The sequence below is a fragment of the Callorhinus ursinus genome, unplaced genomic scaffold (assembly GCF_003265705.2).
Source record: "Callorhinus ursinus isolate GAN/ISIS: 27379988/994484 unplaced genomic scaffold, GSC_fseal_2.0 scaffold90, whole genome shotgun sequence".
Lineage (NCBI taxonomy): Eukaryota > Metazoa > Chordata > Mammalia > Carnivora > Otariidae > Callorhinus > Callorhinus ursinus.
Window position 1 is genome coordinate 1205723 of NW_027397152.1, and position 20181 is coordinate 1225903.

The 20181-nt window shown below is 44.3% G+C and overlaps 1 protein-coding gene and 1 non-coding gene across 4 annotated transcripts in view; both read right to left on the reverse strand.

Moving 5' to 3' along the window:
* The window catches only part of TUFT1 (tuftelin 1), a 44610-nt gene extending 25952 nt beyond the window's left edge, over window positions 1-18658 (reverse strand). For 2 of the 3 annotated variants that reach the window (XM_073888475.1, XM_073888473.1), the window contains exon 1: window positions 18502-18645. In XM_073888475.1, the coding sequence (XP_073744576.1) occupies window positions 18502-18561 (60 nt within the window). In that variant the 5' untranslated portion in view covers window positions 18562-18645. Of the gene's footprint in view, window positions 1-18501 lie in introns of all 3 variants that reach the window. The other variant, XM_073888474.1, reaches the window with a different exon arrangement.
* LOC112813375 (U6 spliceosomal RNA) lies at window positions 15366-15470 on the reverse strand. Its single transcript, XR_003205517.1, has one exon. It is a non-coding gene; the product is annotated as a U6 spliceosomal RNA (small nuclear RNA).
* Window positions 18659-20181: the final 1523 nt, after the last annotated feature.

Consider the following 20181-nt stretch of genomic DNA (forward strand, 5'->3'; position numbering starts at 1 on the left):
CTTTCTAAAATACGTTTGATGGGTGAAGATAAAATTATGACACTGTCTGATTTGGTTCTAAATGTACACAGAGGAGGGGCCACCTCAGTGACTCAGTCGGCTGAGCTTCCAACTCTTTTTTTTTTTTTTAAGATTTTATTTATTTATTTGACAGAGACACAGTGAGGGCAGAAACACAAGCAGGGGGAGTGGGAGAGGGAGAAGCAGGCTTCCCGCTGAGCAGGGAGCCCAATGCGGGGCTCGATCCGAGGACCCTGGGATCATGACCTGAGCAGAAGGCAGACGCTTAACCCACTGAACCACCCAGGTGCTCCTGAGCTTCCAACTCTTGATCTCAGCTCAGGTCACAATCTCAGGGTAGTGAGATCATGCCCCACTTAAGCTCCATGCTCAGTGGAGAATCTGCTTGAGATTCTCTGTCTCCCTCTCCCTCTTTCCCTTCTCCCACTCTCTCTCTCTCTCTCTAAATAAATACAATCTTTAAAAAAATAAATAAAAAATAAAAGTACATAGAGGTAATATTTAATTTTATTATGAATGGGGGATGGTAAAGATAGGTACGGTTTCTATACTTCACTCAAACTGGTAAAATGGCAACTGGTAGACTGTGATAAGTTACACTTATACAAGTGTAATACCCTGAGCAATCATTAAAAGTCTATACAAACAGGTAACACTCAAAAACAACAAACGAGGGGCGCCTGGGTGGCTCAGTCATTAGGCATCTGCCTTCGGCTCAGGTCATGATCTCCAGGTCCTGGGCTCGAACCCCACATTGGGCTCCTTGCTCAGCAGGGAGACTGCTTCTCCCTCTCCCTCTGCCTCCCCTACCCCCACTCATGCTTTCTCTTGCTCGCTCACTCACTCACTCTGCACTCTCTCTCTCCAATAAATAAATAAATCTTTAAAAAAAAAGATGTTCACTGTCATTGAGGAGATACAAATCAAAACCACAGTGAGATACCATTATACACCTATCAGAATGGCCAAAACAAAAAACAGCGACACCAGCAAATACTGGCAATCACTGGATCCAGAAACTGGATCACTCACACATCGCTGGCGGGAATGTAAAGTGACACAGCCACTTTGGGGGAGAAAAAAAAGGTTGGCAGTTTCTTTAAGAACTCATCATACAAATACCATATGACCTAGCAACCATACTCCTGGACATTTATCCAAGAGAAATGAAGACTTATGTTAACACAAAAACATGTACACTAATGTTTATAGCAGCTTTATTTGTAATACCACAAAACTAGAAACAACCCAGATACCCTTCAATATAGACAACAAACTGTGGTATATCTATATCATGGACTACTTACTACTCAGCAATAAAAGGGAACAAATTATTGATTCGGAAAAAAAAATATATTGATTTGTACAATTCCCAGAGAATTATGCTAAGGGAAAGAAGCCAATCACAAAAGGTTACATATGGTATGATGCCATTTATTTGACGTTATTGAAATTAAAAAATCATAGAAGTGAAGAACCGATTAGTGGTTGCCAGGAGGTAAAGAGAAAATGGGGGTGAAAAGGAAGTATATGTGGGCTCCAACGTGAAGTATCTCTGTGGTGGTGGACATATCCTGTATCTTGACTGTATGAAGTCTATTCTGGTTGTGATAGCACGCTATAGTTTTGCAAGATATTACCACTTAGGAAAACTAAGTAAAGGGCACAGGGGATCTCTATTATTTCTTATAACTGCATGTGAATCTACAATTATCTAACAAAAATTTAATTAATACTGGGGCGCCTGGGTGGCTCAGTCGTTAAGCGTCTATCTTCAGTTCAGGTCACGATCCTGGGGTCCTGGGATCGAGCCCTGCATCGGGCTCCCTGCTCTGCAGGAAGCCTGCTTCTCCCTCTCCCACTCCCCCTGCTTGTATTCCCTCTATCGCTGTCTCTCTCTCTGTCAAATAAATAAAATCTTAAAAAAAATTTTAATTAATACTTTCAGGGACAAAAATTGAAGAATATAATGAAGAAAATAAGTACTTATAATCCTACTACCCCAAAATAGCCACTATTAAAATGTTAGTGTATTCCTTATAATCTTTCTACGCCTATTTTTTAAAAACATACTACTGTACAAAGTTATATACTTGCTTTTTCCCCTTAATATTACATCATTAATTTCCATCATACTCAACATTCTTCAAAACTGGCTCTTAATGGCCACTAGTATGCCACTGAATAGATTAAACTAAATAAACTTAGGTATTCAAACTAAGCCCCCTCCCTTGCCCTCACTTTTAAAGATTACTGTCAAATTCTTTTTTTTTTAAGATTTTATTTATTTATTTGACAGAGAGAGACACAGCGATAGAGGGAAAACAAGCAGGGGGAGTGGGAGAGGGAGAAGCAGGCTTCCCGCCAAGCAGGGAGCCCGATGTGGGGCTCGATCCCAGGATCCCAGGATCATGACATGAGCCGAAGGCAGACGCTTAACAACTGAGCCACCCGCGCCCCTCTTTTTATTTCTTATATATTTATTTTTTTATTTCGGAAAATATATTTTCTTTTCACAGAATGGGATTGATACACAACAGTACCTAGATTACCACCAAATTTATTGCCTGGTCTGTTACCCCTCAAGCCCAAATGACTTTCTCTCTTCTTTGCAGAAAAAGAATCACATTTGGAACAGTTGGACCTGTGCTCAAACACTGATTCTGGCTTTCATTTGCTGTGTGTATTGATTTATTCTCCCTCAGCCTTAGTGTAAGTTGGTAAGATGGACAGTATGATGCTTAAGTGAAAATATAGCGACTAAAACACATAAACAAAAGTTCCAGTTCCTCAAAATTTGATGTACTGCTCCTCAAAATTTGATGTAATGCTCCTCTTCAAAATATTTGCCATAGCATATGCTTATCGCTAAAGTAAAGGAGTCTTGTTGGAAAAAGATGTCTATTAAATTTACTTATTTGTCAGAGAGAGAGTGAGCACAAGCAGGGGGAATGGCAGGCAGGAGCCTGATGGGGGACTCAATCCCAGCACCCTGGGATCATGACCCGAGCTGAAGGCAGACGCTTAACAACTGAGCCACCCAGGCGCCCCTAAGACCCCATTTTTTAAAAAAAGATTTTATTTATTTATTTCTTTGTCAGAGACAGCGCACAAGCAGGGGGAGCAGCAGGTAGAGGGAGAAGCAGGATCCCTGCTGAGCTGGGAGCCCCATGCAGAACTCGATCCCAGGACCCTGGGATCATGACCTGAGCCAAAGGTAGATACTTCACCAACTGAGCCACCCAGGGGTCCCAAATCACATTTTTTTAAAAGATGTATTTATTTTAGAGAGAGAGTGAGCGAGCAAGCGCACGTTAGGGGGACAGGCAGAGAGAGAGGGAGAGACAATCTTAAGTGCTGAGCACAGAGTCGGGCACAGGGCTTGATCTCATGACCTGAGCTGAAACCAAGAGTCAGACGCTTAACCAACTGTACCACCCAGGCACCCCCTAAAACCACATTTAAAAAAAAAAAAGAGTAGAATGGATCAATTAAAATTGTGATATAGTCATACAATGGAACAGTGTACAGCCATGAAAAAGAATGATACATGCAACATGGGTAAACTTCACAGAAGTGTTAAGCAAAAGAATTCTGACACAAAAGTATACGATATGATTCCACTTATAGAAAAAGTATAAGAACAAGCAAAACTAATACATACTTTAGAAGTCACGACAGTGTTTACCCCTGGAGGACGGGGGTAGATACTAACTAGGGGATAATGACTAGAAGCAGGGGCTTCTTGTGGGGCTATTGATTTGTTTCTTGCTCTAGATGCTGGGTAGAGAAGTATTTCCAGTTTGTGAAATTACTTGACTGTACATTTATGATACATGCACTTTTCTGTATGCATGTCATTGTTAAATAAAATCTTCTTAAAAAATTAAAATTCCTCATGGCACTAAAGTCCCCTCAGGACTAGGCTTATCATTGTCTGTACCACATAATGTCTTGACTCCTCCCACTACCCTACCTGTACCCTATACTCTATCCCAAACTTTCCCGGTCCAATTGTAGGAAGGCACCCAAATCCCAATCTCTTTCTGTGGATGAGTCCTCCGATGCAATTATGTGTTTCACCTCCCCATCAATGCACATGTTGCTTTCTCTTTCTGGGTCCCTTCCCATCCCTTGCCTCTTTGGAGAATTCCCAGCTCGGGCATCCTTTCTCTAAGGGTCTTAGCCCAGCACTCCTGGGTCAGAGCCTGCTCCCTACACCCACCACATACATATCCTACAGTATAACGACGATCCCGTTCCTTTATAACTACGTATTTATGCAACTCCTCCAGTAAAATCAGAAGCTTATTTAGCACAGTGTCTGAACTAAGTAGGTTCTCAAAAAATATACACTGCATCAATTCCAGGTGATAAGACCAAGGATTTCCCCAATTCCCTTTCTTATGAGAAACTCAAACTTCTCAGTTTAGAGAAGGAATATGGAATACTGGAAAAACCAAACACAAAAAGAGGGGAAACAAAAATAATGAGCAAAGGCTAAGAAAGGTAACTCTAAGAGGAAATATAAGTAGTTAATAGACATATGAAAAGATACTCTGCATGGAGACAGATGGTAGCTACACTTGTGAGCAAAGCATAACATATAGACTTGTTGAATTACTCTGCTATACACTTAAAACTAATGTCACGTTGTGTGTCAATTATATTTCAATTAAAAATAATTATATAATAAAATTAAAAGTTTAATGTATAAATAAATAAATCAGTTGGTAGATAGATGAGACATATGGATTGATAAAGTAGAAGTTTGGTCTGAATATAGGGAGTTGGGTCAGTTAAGTCAAGTCATTCACTATCAAGAACTATATTGTCCAATATGGTAGCCATTAGCCACATGTGGCTATCGACCACTTGGAATGTGGCCAGTCCAAATAGAGATGTTCTGTACAAAGACATAGTACAAAAAATTGAATAATTTCTTTTTATCCTGACCATTTGGAATGATAACCTTTGCATATATTGGGTTAAATAAAATCTATTACTGGAAAAAATTTTAATGTAAAATTTTAGAATATATGAAAGATGCTCAACCTCACCAGTAATTAGGGAAATGTTAATTAAAACAATAATGAGTTATCATCTTGGGAAGAATTTCACTAAATTGATAGATTTAAGAAGTGTAGGGGCACCTGGGTGGCTCAGTTGGTTAAACCTCTAACTCTGGGTTTCGGCTCAGGTGATCTCAGGGTCGTGAGATGAAGCCTTAAGTCAGGCTCCGAGCTCAGCCCTTGGAGTCAGCTTGGGAATCTCTCTCCCTCTCCTTCTGCCCCTCCCACTCATGCGCTCTCTCTCTCTCTCAAATAAATAAATAAATCTTTAAATTAAAAAAAGAAGTGTAAAGAGGAAACATGCAGATATATGCTCACAGCAGCATTGTTTGTAACGGCTACACACTGGCAACAGCCCGGATGGTCCGCTGACAAGAAAATGGGTGAATAAACTCTGGCATATGAGTACAATGAGCTAGTATTCATCTGTGAAAATAACTGAATTAGTATCGACATGAGTGACTCTCCAAATTAATGGTAAGTTTAAAAGCAAGCTATAGAAGGGGGACCTGGCTGGCTCAGTCGGACAACCATGCGAGTCTTGATCTCAGGGTCATGAGTTTAAGCCCCACATTGGGTGTAGAGATTACTTTAATTATTTTTTTAAAAAAACAAGCTAGAGAATATGGATAATATCATGAATATAAAGTTCAAAACATGCAAACTCAAGCACTATATCACTTGTCCATGTAGGAAAAGTATAATAAAGAGCAAGGAAATAAACACAAAATTCGAGTCAGTGATCACTTCTGTGGAGGAAGAAGAGGGTTATGAACTAGGAAGGACCCCAGGGGCTTCAAAAAGATTGGTAATGTTCTATTTCTTAAGCTGAGTGTTCAGTGCACAGCTGTCCATTTTATTGCTATGCTTTAAAACTTCCCATATACACAAGCCTTATTTCTTGCCCTCAGTAAAGCAATGGACTTTTCCTCATGTAAATCCTGCAAAAATAGCATTTGTAGACCAACAAATTGGCAAATATTAAAGATACTGGGGCACCTGGGTGGCTCAGTTGGTTAAGCATCTGCCTTCAGCTCAGGTCATGATCCAGGATCCTGGGATCCAGCCCTGAGTCGGGCTCCCTGCTCAGCAGGGAGTCTGCTTCTCCCTCTCTCTTTGCCCCTCCCCTTCGCTTATGCTCTCTCTCTCACAAAATAAATACCTAAAATCTTAAAAAAAAAAAAAAGATACTGGGGCACCTGGGTGGCTCAGTTGTTAAGCGTCTGCCTTCGGCTCAGGTCATGATCCCAGGGTCCTGGAATCGAGCCCCGCATTGGGCTCCCTGCTCGGCAGGAAGCCTGCTTCTCCCTCTCCCGCTCCCCTGCTTGTGTTCCTGCTCTCACTGTCTCTTTCTCTGTCAAATAAATAAATAAATCAATAATCTTTAAAAAAAAAAAAAAGATACTGATAATATCCAGGATTGGTGAGGGTGCAGGAAGAAAGAATAATCTCATATATTGTTAGAGAGTGTAAGTTTATACAAGTATTTTGGGAATCTGGCAATATTAATAAAAAGTATTTGCACATTTTGTAAACCTTTTGACCCAGTAATTCCACTTTTAGGAATATGCCTTATGAAAACCCACACACATTTGCCCAAAAATACATGTCTAAAACTGTTGACGGCAGTACTGTTTACAATAGTTACAAACTGGGAACAGCCTAACTATCCTCTAGCAGGTGAGTGAGTGAATGAAGTATGGTATCATCTGCACTATGGAATACTACACTGCTGATAAATAAACTTCTGGGGATGCCTGGGTGGCTCAGTCGTTAAACGTCTGCCTTTGGCTCAGGTCATGATCCCGGGGTCCTGGGATCGAGCCCCGCATCGGGCTCCCTGCTCAGCAGGAAGTCTGCTTCTCCCTCTCACATTTCCCCTGCTCATGTTCCCTCTCTCACTGTGTCTCGCTCTGTCAAATAAATAAATAAAATCTTTAGAAAAAAAAATAAACTTCTGTGAACTGACAGAAAATGATCTCCAAGATAAAGTAGGAAAAAAGCAAGGCACTAATTCATAAAAAAATGACTTTCTATTTATTTAAGTACATATATATGTGTTTATAGTAATTGCCAAATCCTATATATAGCAATTACTATGTGCTGAGCCCTACTGGGCTCTGTTCTAAGTGCTTTATATACATTAACTCATTTAATCCTCATAATAATACTATATGGTAAATATTATTATCAATATCCTTATTTTATAGATGAGAAAACCAAGGCACAGACGTTAAGTATCTTGCCCATGGCCATATAACTAGCAAGGGTCAGAGCCAGGATTCAAACCCAGGTCCTGTAGCTCTAGAGTCAGTGTTCCCAACCACCATACCACAGGGCATTTCTAGCATGTAAGCACATGGGAAAAGCACTGATTTTATACACATTAAACAGGAGAAGGACAAAGGAGTAAAGGGACTTTCAGTCCATGCTTCTACAGTGTTTTAAACTTTAGCAACAAAAATGTGTTTGTGCAGCACTGGTCTAGTAAAATATCTAAATTAAGAGAAGGAAAGAAAAAGTGCTAAACTTGGAGTTGGAGGTGGGGTCTGAGCCAAACTGACACCTATTAATCCTTGAGCAAATCACTTTATCTCTCAGGGCCTGTTTTCTATCTGCAAAATGGTAGTGATAATAGGTACCCTGCCTACATTTAACGCGGGACAGGCAGAGATGTAGGATAGTGTGAAAGTGCTTTGCGAACCATAAATCACTTCACAAAGGTGAGACAGCATTACTTTCCCAAGGAGCTCTGGGAAGACACGGGGAGGAGGGTGGGTGAGCCAAATTGTCTAAATGAAGCCTGTGAACAAATCTAGGGTTCTCTCTGCCACCTCAGCCTCCAGAACAAGAGAATCCAGTCTGCAAGGCCATGAACCTCAACCCACAACCCCAGCCCAGAGCTAAGGAGGGAAACCCAGGCCCAACTCTGCTTGGTGCCATTAGCTGTTTTCTGGAGCTGGAGTGATCTCAGGGCTATGAGAAGGTTCCAGGGAGCTTTAGGAATACCCCAAAATGTCTAGCAGGGAAGTCCCACTGGGCACTCTCTGAAAGGCAAGATAAGAAGCAGAGCCTTCTCTAGGGAAAAAGCAGCAGCTAATCACAAGGTAAGCAGCCTCTAACCACATAAACATTCTTGGGGAGAAGCCCAGCCACCTCCAAATTACAGGCAGCCTCTCACTTCTGTTCAAACAGATCTCCAGCTGTGAGTCACTCCTCAGAGCAGGGAGGGGATAAACACATAGCTGAGGGGTTAGAGATCAAAACGCTGTGGAGAAACGATAGGGAGATAAAGAGGGAGGCCCCAGAGGTTCTCACACCCCAGGCTCATGTGATAGGGGACAGATCTATAGGAAATTCTGTTTCCCTTGCTCCTACTACCCAGGCTGCTATGGGGGCCATGAGCATGGGTGGCAGGTGAGGGTCAAGGGTCTTTCTAAGAAGAAGTAAGGGCAATAGAGATTGTCCCTGAGCTGGAAGCCAGCATCCTTAATTCACCTTCACTCTATAACCCATTCCTCCATCACTCTGTCCCTCAGTCCTATCCCCTGAGAAATGGGAATAGCCAGCCACTTGAAACACTGGCTCCCAAGAGGCCAGCACAAGGAAAGCCCCAATAAAGTCAAAGAGGGCCAGACAGGGTGCTTGGGCTTACCCTCTCTTGGCTGCCACTCCACTCTCAGGTTTTGGGCAGCCTTGGTTCTGCCTTCTACTGGGCTCTCTAGGCCGGAGATGGCCCTTTGTCAAGTATGACACAAAGAATTATTCCGCTCCTCCCCACAGATTAGCCAACTAAACAGGTGTCTGCTTTTTGTCTGGCTACCTGCCCAGCGGCATGGGCTGGACAAGCACTATGCAGAGGGCTGACCGGGGTGATTGGGAGGTGAAATGAGAAAAAGGATTTAGGGTGGCACCCTAAATGGGGCAGCCTTTCTCATCACCTGGAGACCTGGCACAGGGAACCGCCAGGGCAGAAGAGGCCTAACAGTGAGTGTGTATAAGCAGGGAGGTGGGCGTGAAAACCTCGGTTCATGGTCAAGACAGGATCAGAGGCCATGGATGTTGACAACTGATTTGTCTGTTTTTCTCTTTTTCCATGAGTATATCTACTGCCTCGTCTTGATTTTTAAATAAAACCTGGAAAACCTACAAAAATAAGTGTTTTGTGGTTTATTTAGGAATAATACAGAAAATATTGCTGTAATTTTTGGTGAAGAACATCAATCTTGTATAGTTTATTTCAACCTAAATAAAATGTGAATTTTGTTTAAAAAAAAAAAAAAAGGAGGGGGCGCCTGGATGGCTCAGTTGGTTAAGCGACTGCCTTCAGCTCAGGTCATGATCCTGGAGTCCCAGGATCGAGTCCCGCATCGGGCTCTCTGCTTGGCAGGGAGTCTGCTTCTCCCTCTGACCCTCTTCCCTCTCGTGCTCTCTATCTCTCATTCTCTCTCTCAAATAAATAAATAAAATCTTTAAAAAATAAAAAAATAGGGGCGCCTGGGTGGCTCAGTTGGTTAAGCAACTGCCTTCGCCTCAGGTCATGATCCTGGAGTCCCGGGATCGAGTCCCATGTCGGGCTCCCTGCTCAGCGGGGAGTCTGCTTCTCCCACTGACCCTCTTCCCTCTCGTGCCCTCTATCTCTCATTCTCTCTCTCTCAAATAAATAAATAAAATCTTTAAAAAAAAAATTAAAAATAAATAAATAAATAAATAAAAATTAAGAAAAAAAAAAGGAGGGAGGTGGGCTCCTGAATGCTCAACTCTCAAGGAGACACTCTTTTGCTGAGCTAGTCGCTCTCCAGGAAACCTGCCAGGTGCTCAGTCAGCCTGGGATGGAGGGGCAGTGCTCCCTCCTCTCTCTTGTCATTTTGTCATTTTTTACTTTTGTGCCCCCAGACCCTAGAAAATCATTTCCTTTTTCTTCCTTCATCTACCCATCTCCATCATACCCTCTATTTTCTTCTCCTCTACCTGCCCCTGCTGGCCAGGCTTAAATCTAGGCCACCAGTCTCCCTGGCACATACCTATTCCCCTAACTAAACCTCCCCACCCCTAAGAAACAAAAGCATTTCACAAGACTCTGCATTGTGACCCAAAGAGGCATGTACCATAATTACCCGCAGGCGGGGAAGCTCGTCTCACCTGCTGAGTATATGTGTCTGGAACCGAAACCATCTGGGTGAACACCCCATCCCCCACCCCAGAAAAATATGGCGCCAAATGCCAGGTGATTGGCTAAGCCTCCTATCCCAGATCCTCTGGCAGAGCTCAGGATTCCCCAGCTTCCTGGCAGGCTTGGAGACATCAGCTGTAGTACTCTAGAAAGTAAGAATCTGGTAATGGATGGGGGAGACGGAGTGGTGTGAGGAGGAATTTATGGGCTGAGCTGGGAACAGGTGTCCTGAGTGGAAGGAACAGGCAGTCACCAAACTTGAAAGGTCCCTCTGCCCAGGAGTTTCTTCCCCGCCCCGGGGTCACAGAGCCAGTGCTGTCAGCATTTTGGAATTCATTCATTCCTCTGGAGTACCAATGACTCCAGAGGAATCCTCTTTCAAAATAAAGATATTCTGACCGAGCAATCCGCTCCTAGGTTTATCTCTCCAAAAGAAATTAAAATATAGGTCCAGGGGCGCCTGGGTGGCTCAGTCGTTAAGCGTCTGCCTTCGGCTCAGGTCATGATCCCAGGGTCCTGGGATCGAACCCCGCATCGGACTCCCTGCTCCGCGGGAAGCCTGCTTCTCCCTCTCCCACTCCCCCTGCTTGTGTTCCTGCTCTCAAATAAATAAAATCTTTACAAATAAACAAATAAAATAGATGTCCATACAAAAACTTGTAAGTAAATGTTCATAGCAGCATTATTCATAATAGACAAAAAGTAGAAACTACCCAAATGTCCACCAACACTTATCCATGATGAATATATGTGATAATATATCCATATAATGGAATATCATTCAGCTTTAAAAAGGAATGACGTACCGGGGCACCTGGGAAGCTCAGTCACTTAAGCGTCTGCCTTCGGCTCAGGTCATGATCCCGGGGTCCTGGGAACAAGCCCCAGGTCAGTCCCAGTCAGTCTGTCCTTCTCCCTGCTCAGCAGGGAGACTGCTTATACCTCTCCCTCTGCCCCTACTCCTCCCTCCTCCACTTGTGCTCTCACGTTCTCTCTCAAATAAATAAAATCTTCAAAAAACAAAATAAAATAAAATGGAATGAAGTACTGATTCATGTTACAACATGGATCAACCATAAAAACATCATGCTAACTGAAAGAAGCCAGTCACAAAGGATCACATATTATATGATTACATTTACATAAAATGCCTAGAACAGGAAATCGCAGAGAAAGACTAGCAGGTGTCTAGGGCTGGGGGGTGGTAAGAGAAAATGAGGATTGACTGCTAATGGATCAGGATTTCTTTATGGCTAGAGAAAATGTTCTAAAATTGATTGTGTTGATGACTATACAACTCAGTGACTACACTAAAAGCCACTGAATTGTACGTTTCAAATGGGTTATCTGTGCAGTCTATGAAGTATAGCTCATTAAAGTAGTTACAGAAAAATTAGGCCCATAGTAAACCTTCAATAAATCATAGCTTTAGTTAAAATTTTTTTTTAATTTTTTTTTAAAGATTTTATTTTATTATTTATTTTAGAGAAAGAGAATGAGAGATAGCACGAGAGGGAAGAGGGTCAGAGGGAGAAGCAGACTCCCCGCAGAGCAGGGAGCCTGACGTGGGACTCGATCCCAGGACTCCAGGATCATGACCTGAGCTGAAGGCAGTTGCTTAACCAACTGAGCCACCCAGGCACCCTTTTTTTTAATTTTTTTAAAGATTTTATTTATTTATTTGAGAGAGAGAGAGCACAAGTTGGGGGAGGCAGGGAAAGGGAGAAGCAGACTCCCCGCTGAGCAGGGAGCCCGACAAGGGACTTGATCCCAGGACCTGGGGATCATAAACAGAGCCAAAGCAGATGCTTAACCGACTGAGCCACCCAGGCACCCCCCCAAAAAAAATTTTTTTTGAAGAATGGAGTTCGGGAAAGACTTGGTATTAAACTAATTCAGCTTCTGAGATCCTAAAGGAAAAACACCTGTTCCAGGGTAAAGACAAAGGTTCAAGCTGTAGGCTGATGAAAAAATTCCAAATCCACCCAGGCGTTGTTGAGAGAAACTCTCTGGCCAAGAATGATCAAAACAAAAAAAATTAGAGGGGCGCCTGGGTGGCTCAGTCAGTTAAGTGTCTGCCTTCAGCTCAGGTCATGATCTCCGGGTCCTAGGATAGAGCCCCATATCAGGCTCCCTGCTCAGTGGGGAGTCTGCTGCTCCCCCTGCTTGTGCTCTCTCACTCTCTGTCAAATAAATAAATAAAATCTTTAATAAAATAAAATCTTACAAAGACAAAAAAATTAGAGATTAAAAAATGTAAATATTGGGCGCCTGGGTGGCTCAGATGGTTAAGCATCTACCTTCGGCTCAGGTCATGATCCGAGAGTCCTGGGATCGAGTCCTGCATCAGGCTCCTGCTCAGTGGGGAGCCTGCTTCTCCCTCTGCCTCTCTCTCTCTCTCTCTCTCTCTCTCTCTGTCTCTCATGAATAAATAAATAAAATCTTTAAAAAAAAATGTAAATATTCTGAGGAAGGGTAACACTGATAGATTACGTAAAGGGAATCATCTTACCAAAAAGCCCAGAGCATCATGGGACATCAGCTGCCTAGGCCATGAGTCAGAAAAAGGAGGAAGAGGAAAGCGGCCTAGAGCAGGATACTAAAATATGAATCCTGACCATCACTCCTCTAAGACCAGTCCTGGCTGAGCTGGTACTAGCAAAGGTTACTCTGGGCCTACTACAGGCCCCTTCTCATCCTCAAGATCCTCCAATGGCAGAGGCAAGGGGAAAGGAACAGATAAGCATAAATGTGAACATAATGAGAAGGAGCAAACCTTGACCAGACCAGAGTTCCCAGACTCTTCCTCCATCCCTTGGGCAGGGTCTCACAAGAAGCTAAAACAGTCTCATCTAAGCCAATAAGTAGAACAAACAGAAAATAACAGCTAACATTGAGCACTTACCATGTTCCAGGCACTGTGCTTAATATTTCACATACATTATTTTATTTAATCCTCACAACAACCTTAGAAGGGTGCAATTATTATCCCTGTTTTATAGATGAGGAAACTAAGACAGAAAAGATTAAGTAATTTACTGAAATCATCTTAGGCAAAGGAAACATCAAAGCCTTGACTACAGTCCCACTGTAGGGTCAGATTCCCAGGACTGGGCTCTTAACCACAATGTTATTAACAGAAATCATAGTTTAGCCAAAAATTGTGATGTAAATATACTAGGAGGATGGGAGAAGGGAAAGAGAGTATATATGGGGTGGGAGTATAAACATTCCTATAATTCCTACAGCAGGAAGTCAACAGATGTCTAAAACTGATAAATCAAGAAGTATCACTCTAAGCATATTATTTAGAAACATGGGGGTAAATACCAGACAAAAGTGCTAAGAGTTGAAAGTGGTCTCTCCCATGGGGCAGGGCTTGGGGTAGGAAACTGCTTGCTAGTTTCCTTTAAAAAGCCTTTTGATAAAAAATCAGGCACATATATTCCTTTAATTGAAAAATGATTTATAAAGAAAAAAGAGGGGTGCCTGGGTGGCTCAGTCAATTATGCGTCTGACTTCGGCTCAGGTCATGATCTCAGTGTTCTGGAATCAAGCCCCACATTGGGCCCCAAGCTCAGCATGGAGTTAGCTTCTCCCTCTGCCCTCACCCCCTTGCTCATACTCGCACGCGCGCGTGCTCTCTCATATAAATAAAATCTTGAGGGCGCCTGGGTGGCTCAGTTAGTTAAGCGACTGCCTTCGGCTCAGGTCATGATCCCGGAGTCCTGGGATCAAGTCCCACATCGGGCTCCCAGCTTGGCGGGGAGCCTGCTTCTCCCTCTGACCCTCTCCCCTCTCGTGCTGTTTCCCTCTCTCTCTCAAATAAATAAATAAAATCTTTAAAAATAAATAAATAAATAAAATAAAATCTTGAAAGAAAGAAAGAGTGGGAGAGAAGGAAGGAAGGAAGGGGGAGGGAGAGAGACAAGAAAAAAAAGAAAGAAAAGAAAGAAAAGAAAGAAAAGAAAGAAAAGAAAGAAAGAAAGAAAGAAAGAAAGAAAGAAAGAAAGAAAGAAAGAGAAAAAGAAAGAGAAAAGGAAGGAAGGAAGGAAGGAAGGAAGGAAGGAAGGAAGAAAGGGAGGAAAGAGGCACCTGGGTGGTTCAGTCATCTGACTTCGGCTCAGGTCATGATCTCAGGGTCCTGGGATCGAGTCCCAAGTCGGGCTCTGCATTGAGCGTGGAGTCTGCTTGAGATTCTCTCTGCCCCTTTGCCTCCACTTGTGCTCTCAATAAATAAATAAATAAATAAAATCTGAAAGAAAGAAGTGCCTAAGGAAGGAAGAAGGAAGGAAGGAAGGAAGAGGAGTGCTTGGCTGGCTCAGTCAGTGGAACATGCAACTCTTGATCTCAGGGTTCTGAGTTCAAGCCCACACTGGGTATGGAGCCTACTTAATTTTTTTTTAAGATTTTATTTATTTATTTGACAGAGAGAGAGAGAGAGAGAGAGCGAGAGCAGGAACACAAGCAGGGGGAGTGGAAGAGGGAGAAGCAGGCTCCACACTGAGCAGGGAGCCTGATGTGGGACTCGATCCCAGGACCCTGGGATCATGACCCGAGCCAAAGGCAGATGCCTAATGACAGGCACCCAGGCAACCAAGCCTACTTAATTAAAAAAAAAAAAAAAATTTAAAAAGAAAGAAACAGATCATTCAAACCAAAGTCTAATGTAGTGAACTTCTGTTGCTTTTGCCACACAGCTTCCATCTTCCTCTACCAGTAACAGCACTTGGGTTTTGCTTTGCACAATCTCCCTTCTTTATAGGATAATCTGGTGGGCCTATCCATCAAGGAACCGCATATCGCCCTGGCCAAAGTGGGTGAGGGACCAATGACACCCTCTCCTTGGAATCTTGAACAGAATGGCAAAAACACCTGGAACCAATTCACCCAGATATAGAAACCCTCCATTAGTTCCTTCCATTTGGCCAGATCCCAGACTCTCCTGGTTCACCCTTTTTTTTAATTGAAGTACAGTTGACACAATGTTACATTAGTCTCAGGTATGCCACACAGTGCTGTGACAAGTCTATAGTTATGCTATGTTCACCACCAACGTAGCTACCAGCTGTCACCACTGACTGCTATTATAATACCACTGAAAAACAGAACACTTCACAACTTTGTATGGCACCCTGGCACAGGGACCATGCTAATCTTCTCCATATCGGTTCAATTTTAGTACATGTGCTGCCAATGCGAACAGCCTTGGTTCGCACTTTTTTTTTTTTAAGCTTTCTCTTACATTCTGTGACTGCCCGTTTCCTTCTAATAAATTCCTCTTCTACTTAAGTTAGCTAGAGTCCCTCTCTGCTGCTTATTACCAAAGGAACTTGACGGGAACGTCTAATAAAAATGTCTGAGGTTTGTTTGTGCTTCTATTTGCCATTATAACTTACTACAGTGGGTTGCAAACTCCTCTGACCTAAAAAATTTTACCTCAAGATCTAGTAAGCGCGCGCACACACACACACACACACACACACACACACACACACACACACACATATTATGTATACATACACATAACTGAAACAAAACTTTTGCTAAAAATGTCCACCCTAACACTGTGATAGTGCTAATTCTATTTCTTTTGTTTTGAAGACTTTATTTTGTTTAGAGCAGTTTTAGATTTATAACAAAATTGACAGGAGGGTACAGAGATTTCTCATATACTCCCTATCCCCACAAAGGCATAGCTTTCTCCATTACCTATATCACTCACCAGAACAGCACATTTGTTACCAGGAATGAACCTACACTGACACATCATTATCACCCAAAGCCCATGGTTCCCCTTAGGGTTCACTCAAGTAAGGTGAATAATGTGCATTCTGTGGGTTAGGACAAAAAGAAAATCCTCTGTGCTCTATTCCTCTCCCCTCAAAATTCCTGGCAACCACTGATCTCTTTATTATCTCCACAGTTTTGCCTAGTCCAGAATGTCATATAATCAGAATCCATTTCTTTTCTAATGCTAGGGTTCTAACCCACTAAGTTGACTTCAGACCCACTGGTAGTGATGATCTGCAGTATGAAAAACATTGGCTCACCGTACCTGCTGCATCTGCCTCCAACAATAAAAATAAGCCAGAGAGGTATTAGCCGTATTTCCACGTCCAAGCGTGATGCACCAACACACACAGCCTGGCCAGCAGGGAAACACCAACAGAGTCCCAGGGTCCTCACTCCCACTAGGACACACTAGTCAGTTAAATTGTCTACACTACTGACACCAAAGAGAAACATCTGTTCATTTACATATTCATTCACTCACTCTGAGCATGCACTGAGCACTCACTCGATGGTGTGAATATACTACAGCTTCCTGGGGACTGTCCAGAGCCATAAATTCTATCTTCAGGCTGGCTCAGAGGACAGGAATCCGGGGACAAAGTCTATCGCCTGATTGATTGTTTACCACCTCCTCCCCCTCCTTAACAGCTCAGGAATGTCTCCAAGAACAGATTCCAGCAATGCTTATTTCATTCACATATTTGAAGTAAAATACCTCTAAAGTCCAGTCTATGGAAGAAGGAATAAAGGGAATTTCTATCTCCCCTCTTTCTAGAGGTCTCTGATTAGCTTCAAACTAATCCATGGCTGGATACTGACTGAATTCCTTGCTCACTATTTTCCTACTGACTCTTTCTCCCCCACGAGGCAACAAAATATCAAGGGACAGAAGAGTATGTCAAATCATTCTCAACAGTACCAATACATTGGTCTTAGGACCCTTCTGGATCTTTTTTACAGCCAACAAAAAGAAGCCCAACACCCCTCGCCTTTATTTTCCTCATACTCTTTTCCCTGTCTTAACCATTCCAAAATAGTGAGTAAGAGCACACAGTAAGTGTTGTGGCTGACATAGAGGATGGGTTTCTTTATTATCTTCAGAGTTGCATTGCTGGGGGAGTGGTGGGTTGGGCAGTATCAAGACCTGTAATGTGGGCAGAAACACTCAGACTGGACAGACATGGAGAGGGGACTGTGAACAGAATTAAGTGATCACCTGTACTCTAAACTTGAAAGGAGAAACTATTCTACCAGTTATTTTGAGTTATTCTGAAGAGCCATAATCAGGGTGCAGCTGGGTTAGCTCCCCCAGGGGGCATGCTGAGACTGGAACCCAGGAAGGGAATCAGATACAGAGTGGAGGGAGGGGAAATGGAGGAATACAAACTCCCCATCACCGTGGCTCCCATTTCACTCTCACCCACAATAGCTTGAAAATCGATGAAACAGTACACACCCATTCTGGGTCAAGTTCCCCAGCAAAGCCTAGAAACAGTCAGCCACAAGTTACCTCCCTCTGCCTCTGGAGGAGAAAAACCATATGGTCACCTGGGGTGGGGAGGAGAACAAGGACAGGGAGCCAAGGAGTGAGGGGAGCAGAGCAGATGTGTTAGCGCTGGAGAGCGCCCCTCTCTCCCCCACCCTCACTAGGTCCGGAAGCTCTCGCGTGGGTCACTTCCCTTCCCTTTCCAGCCTGGTTTCTGGCATCTCCTTCATCCACTTGCACGCGGTTTGGTAGCTGGACCCGGAAACAAAGTGAACAAACCGTCCCAGGAAGCTACCTGTTGGCCCATGGGGGAAGGGGAGCCAGGAGAACTGCAAGGTGAAGAAATCCGAGCAGAGAGGTTACCCCCAAGCGGACAGCCCCATTCCTCCCAGCGAAAAGTGGAGTTCCTGGCCAATCTCGGTGTACCTGGAGTCCTACCGCCCCACCCTTCGGTCCAAGCCCTAGGATTTCACTCTCTACCCTTTGTCTTCTTACCGACCACCCAAAGCACCATTAAGTTCTTTGAAGGGCCTCTGACACCACCAGGACCCACAGAAAAGCTTAATCTCCCCCGTCGGAGACCCGAAGTACAAAGAGCAGAGATCCCGTTCTAGGAGCTCATTTCTCCTACGACCCAATCTACTGTTCACAGGACGCCTGAGTAGCGCGCACCGGATACTCGCGCGGGGTCCGGGCAGGAGCCGCAGTGTCCTCCCAGAGGGCAGGGATGCCCCGACTCCCCGAGCCTCGAAACAACCTTCCTGCCGCAACTCCCCAGGACCCCACTGCCAGCCACGCGGAGGTAGAAAAAGAGAAAGAGAAGCGCCGCGAGGAGCCGATGGCACCAAGCCGGCCCCAGGTGATGTCAGCGAACTCCGCGCAGGGCACGGGAGGGACGGAACTGCAAACCGAGAATACCGGGCGGGGGAGGCTGCGCGGCCGCTCTCTCTTACCACGGTCTGCCCCTCCGGGTGCACGTCCACCAAGGTACACCAGTTCCGCGTCCCGTTCATCTTATTCGCGCAGGGGTCACAGCGCGGAAGCCTACTGCCCGCTCCGCGGTCCGGCGCCTACTAGGCAAGCGCGCGCGGAACCGCCCCCTTGTATAGGCGCGTCGGGGGCGGGGACTGCTGATTGGACACGCCCCAAGAATGCCGTTCGCCAATGTGAGCATAAGAGCGGGATGGGCGTGACCCAGAAGCATCAGAACACGCCCATCTGCGCTCGCTCAGACTTACATAAAAATGGGGCTCAGAGGCTACCTCAGGCTACTTAACCGAAATTTTGTCCAGCGTGTGGTTGCGTCTCAAACATTCTTCGTTAATCTTGCTGTTCCCTCTTTTCAACTCCAAGGTCGGTGTTGGTTAGAGAATCACCCTGCCTGCCCCTTAGAGGATGAGTTGGAAAAAAGCTTCCCTACATTCTCCTCTCCCTGTATATAGGTCACCTTTGAGGAGCTCAGCATGGTAGAAATGCAGGCACCAGAGGCCAACTCACTCAAACTGGCCTAAGCCAGTCTGACAGGTGCCCTGCCCTGGCAGGAGGCCCAGGCCAAAGTCAAACCAGCTTGGCTCTGGGTGGGGCTTGTTTTGTAGAAGCTATTATACCAAAGCTGCCCTTATATGGTCGGGAGAGGCGGGACACGTTGCCTTAAAAGGATTTTGTATTCTTGAGAAAGGATGAGCCTCGACTTCTCTAATGGCGTCTGCTCCCCAAGCCCAGATTATCATCTTAAGGGCCCACAGGAGAGGATGGCCACGGACAGAGTCACTCCCAGCCCGATTTTTCTCTACAGGTTGGCTGCTCCACTGGGCTGTGTCCACATGGAAAGCAGGCAAGAGGTCTGACCCACTCTTGAGTGGGCAGTGCCCCTGAATCTGGCATTAGGCTCTGATGAACAGCTAGCTCCCTCTTCAAGGCAACACAAGAGCAGGAATTTTGCTACCTTCCAGGTAGGGACTGGGTCCCATTCCAGATGGGAATGAATGTCTTTGTACAGGGGAGGTGAATGCTGGGGATATCCCTGTGCCCCAAGGGAGTAAAACCCAGTTCTGTCTCCTTTAACCCTCAGAGACAGCATTTACTGGCCTTTCTGTTCCCAGAAAGTTGTTTCGGAGAGAATGGAGGTGCTATAAACACTTGGTTCCCTAGGTTCCATCTAATCAGCTGTAAGGAGCCTCTAAAAAGTGAGGCAAAGAAAACCCCAGCTTTAGCCTCTAAGTTCTCTAGTTAAAATGGTTTCTTCATAAAGGGGAGCCCTCTTACACTGTTGGTGGGGATGCAGGTTGGTACAGCCACTTTGGAAAAGTGTGGAGTTTCCTCAAAAATTTAAAAATAGATACCCTATGACCCAGCAATTGCACTACTGGGTATTTACCCCAAAGACACAGATGTAGTGAAAAGAAGGGCCATATGCACCCCAATGTTCATAGCAGCAATGTCCACAATCGCCAAACTGTGGAAAGGGCAGAGATGCCCTTCAACAGATGAATGGATAAAGAAGATGTGGTCCATATATACAATGGAATATTACTCAGCCATCAGAAAGGATGAATACCCAACTTTTACATCAACATGGATGGGACTGGAGATTATGCTAAGTGAAGTCAGTCAAGCAGAGAAAGTCAATTATC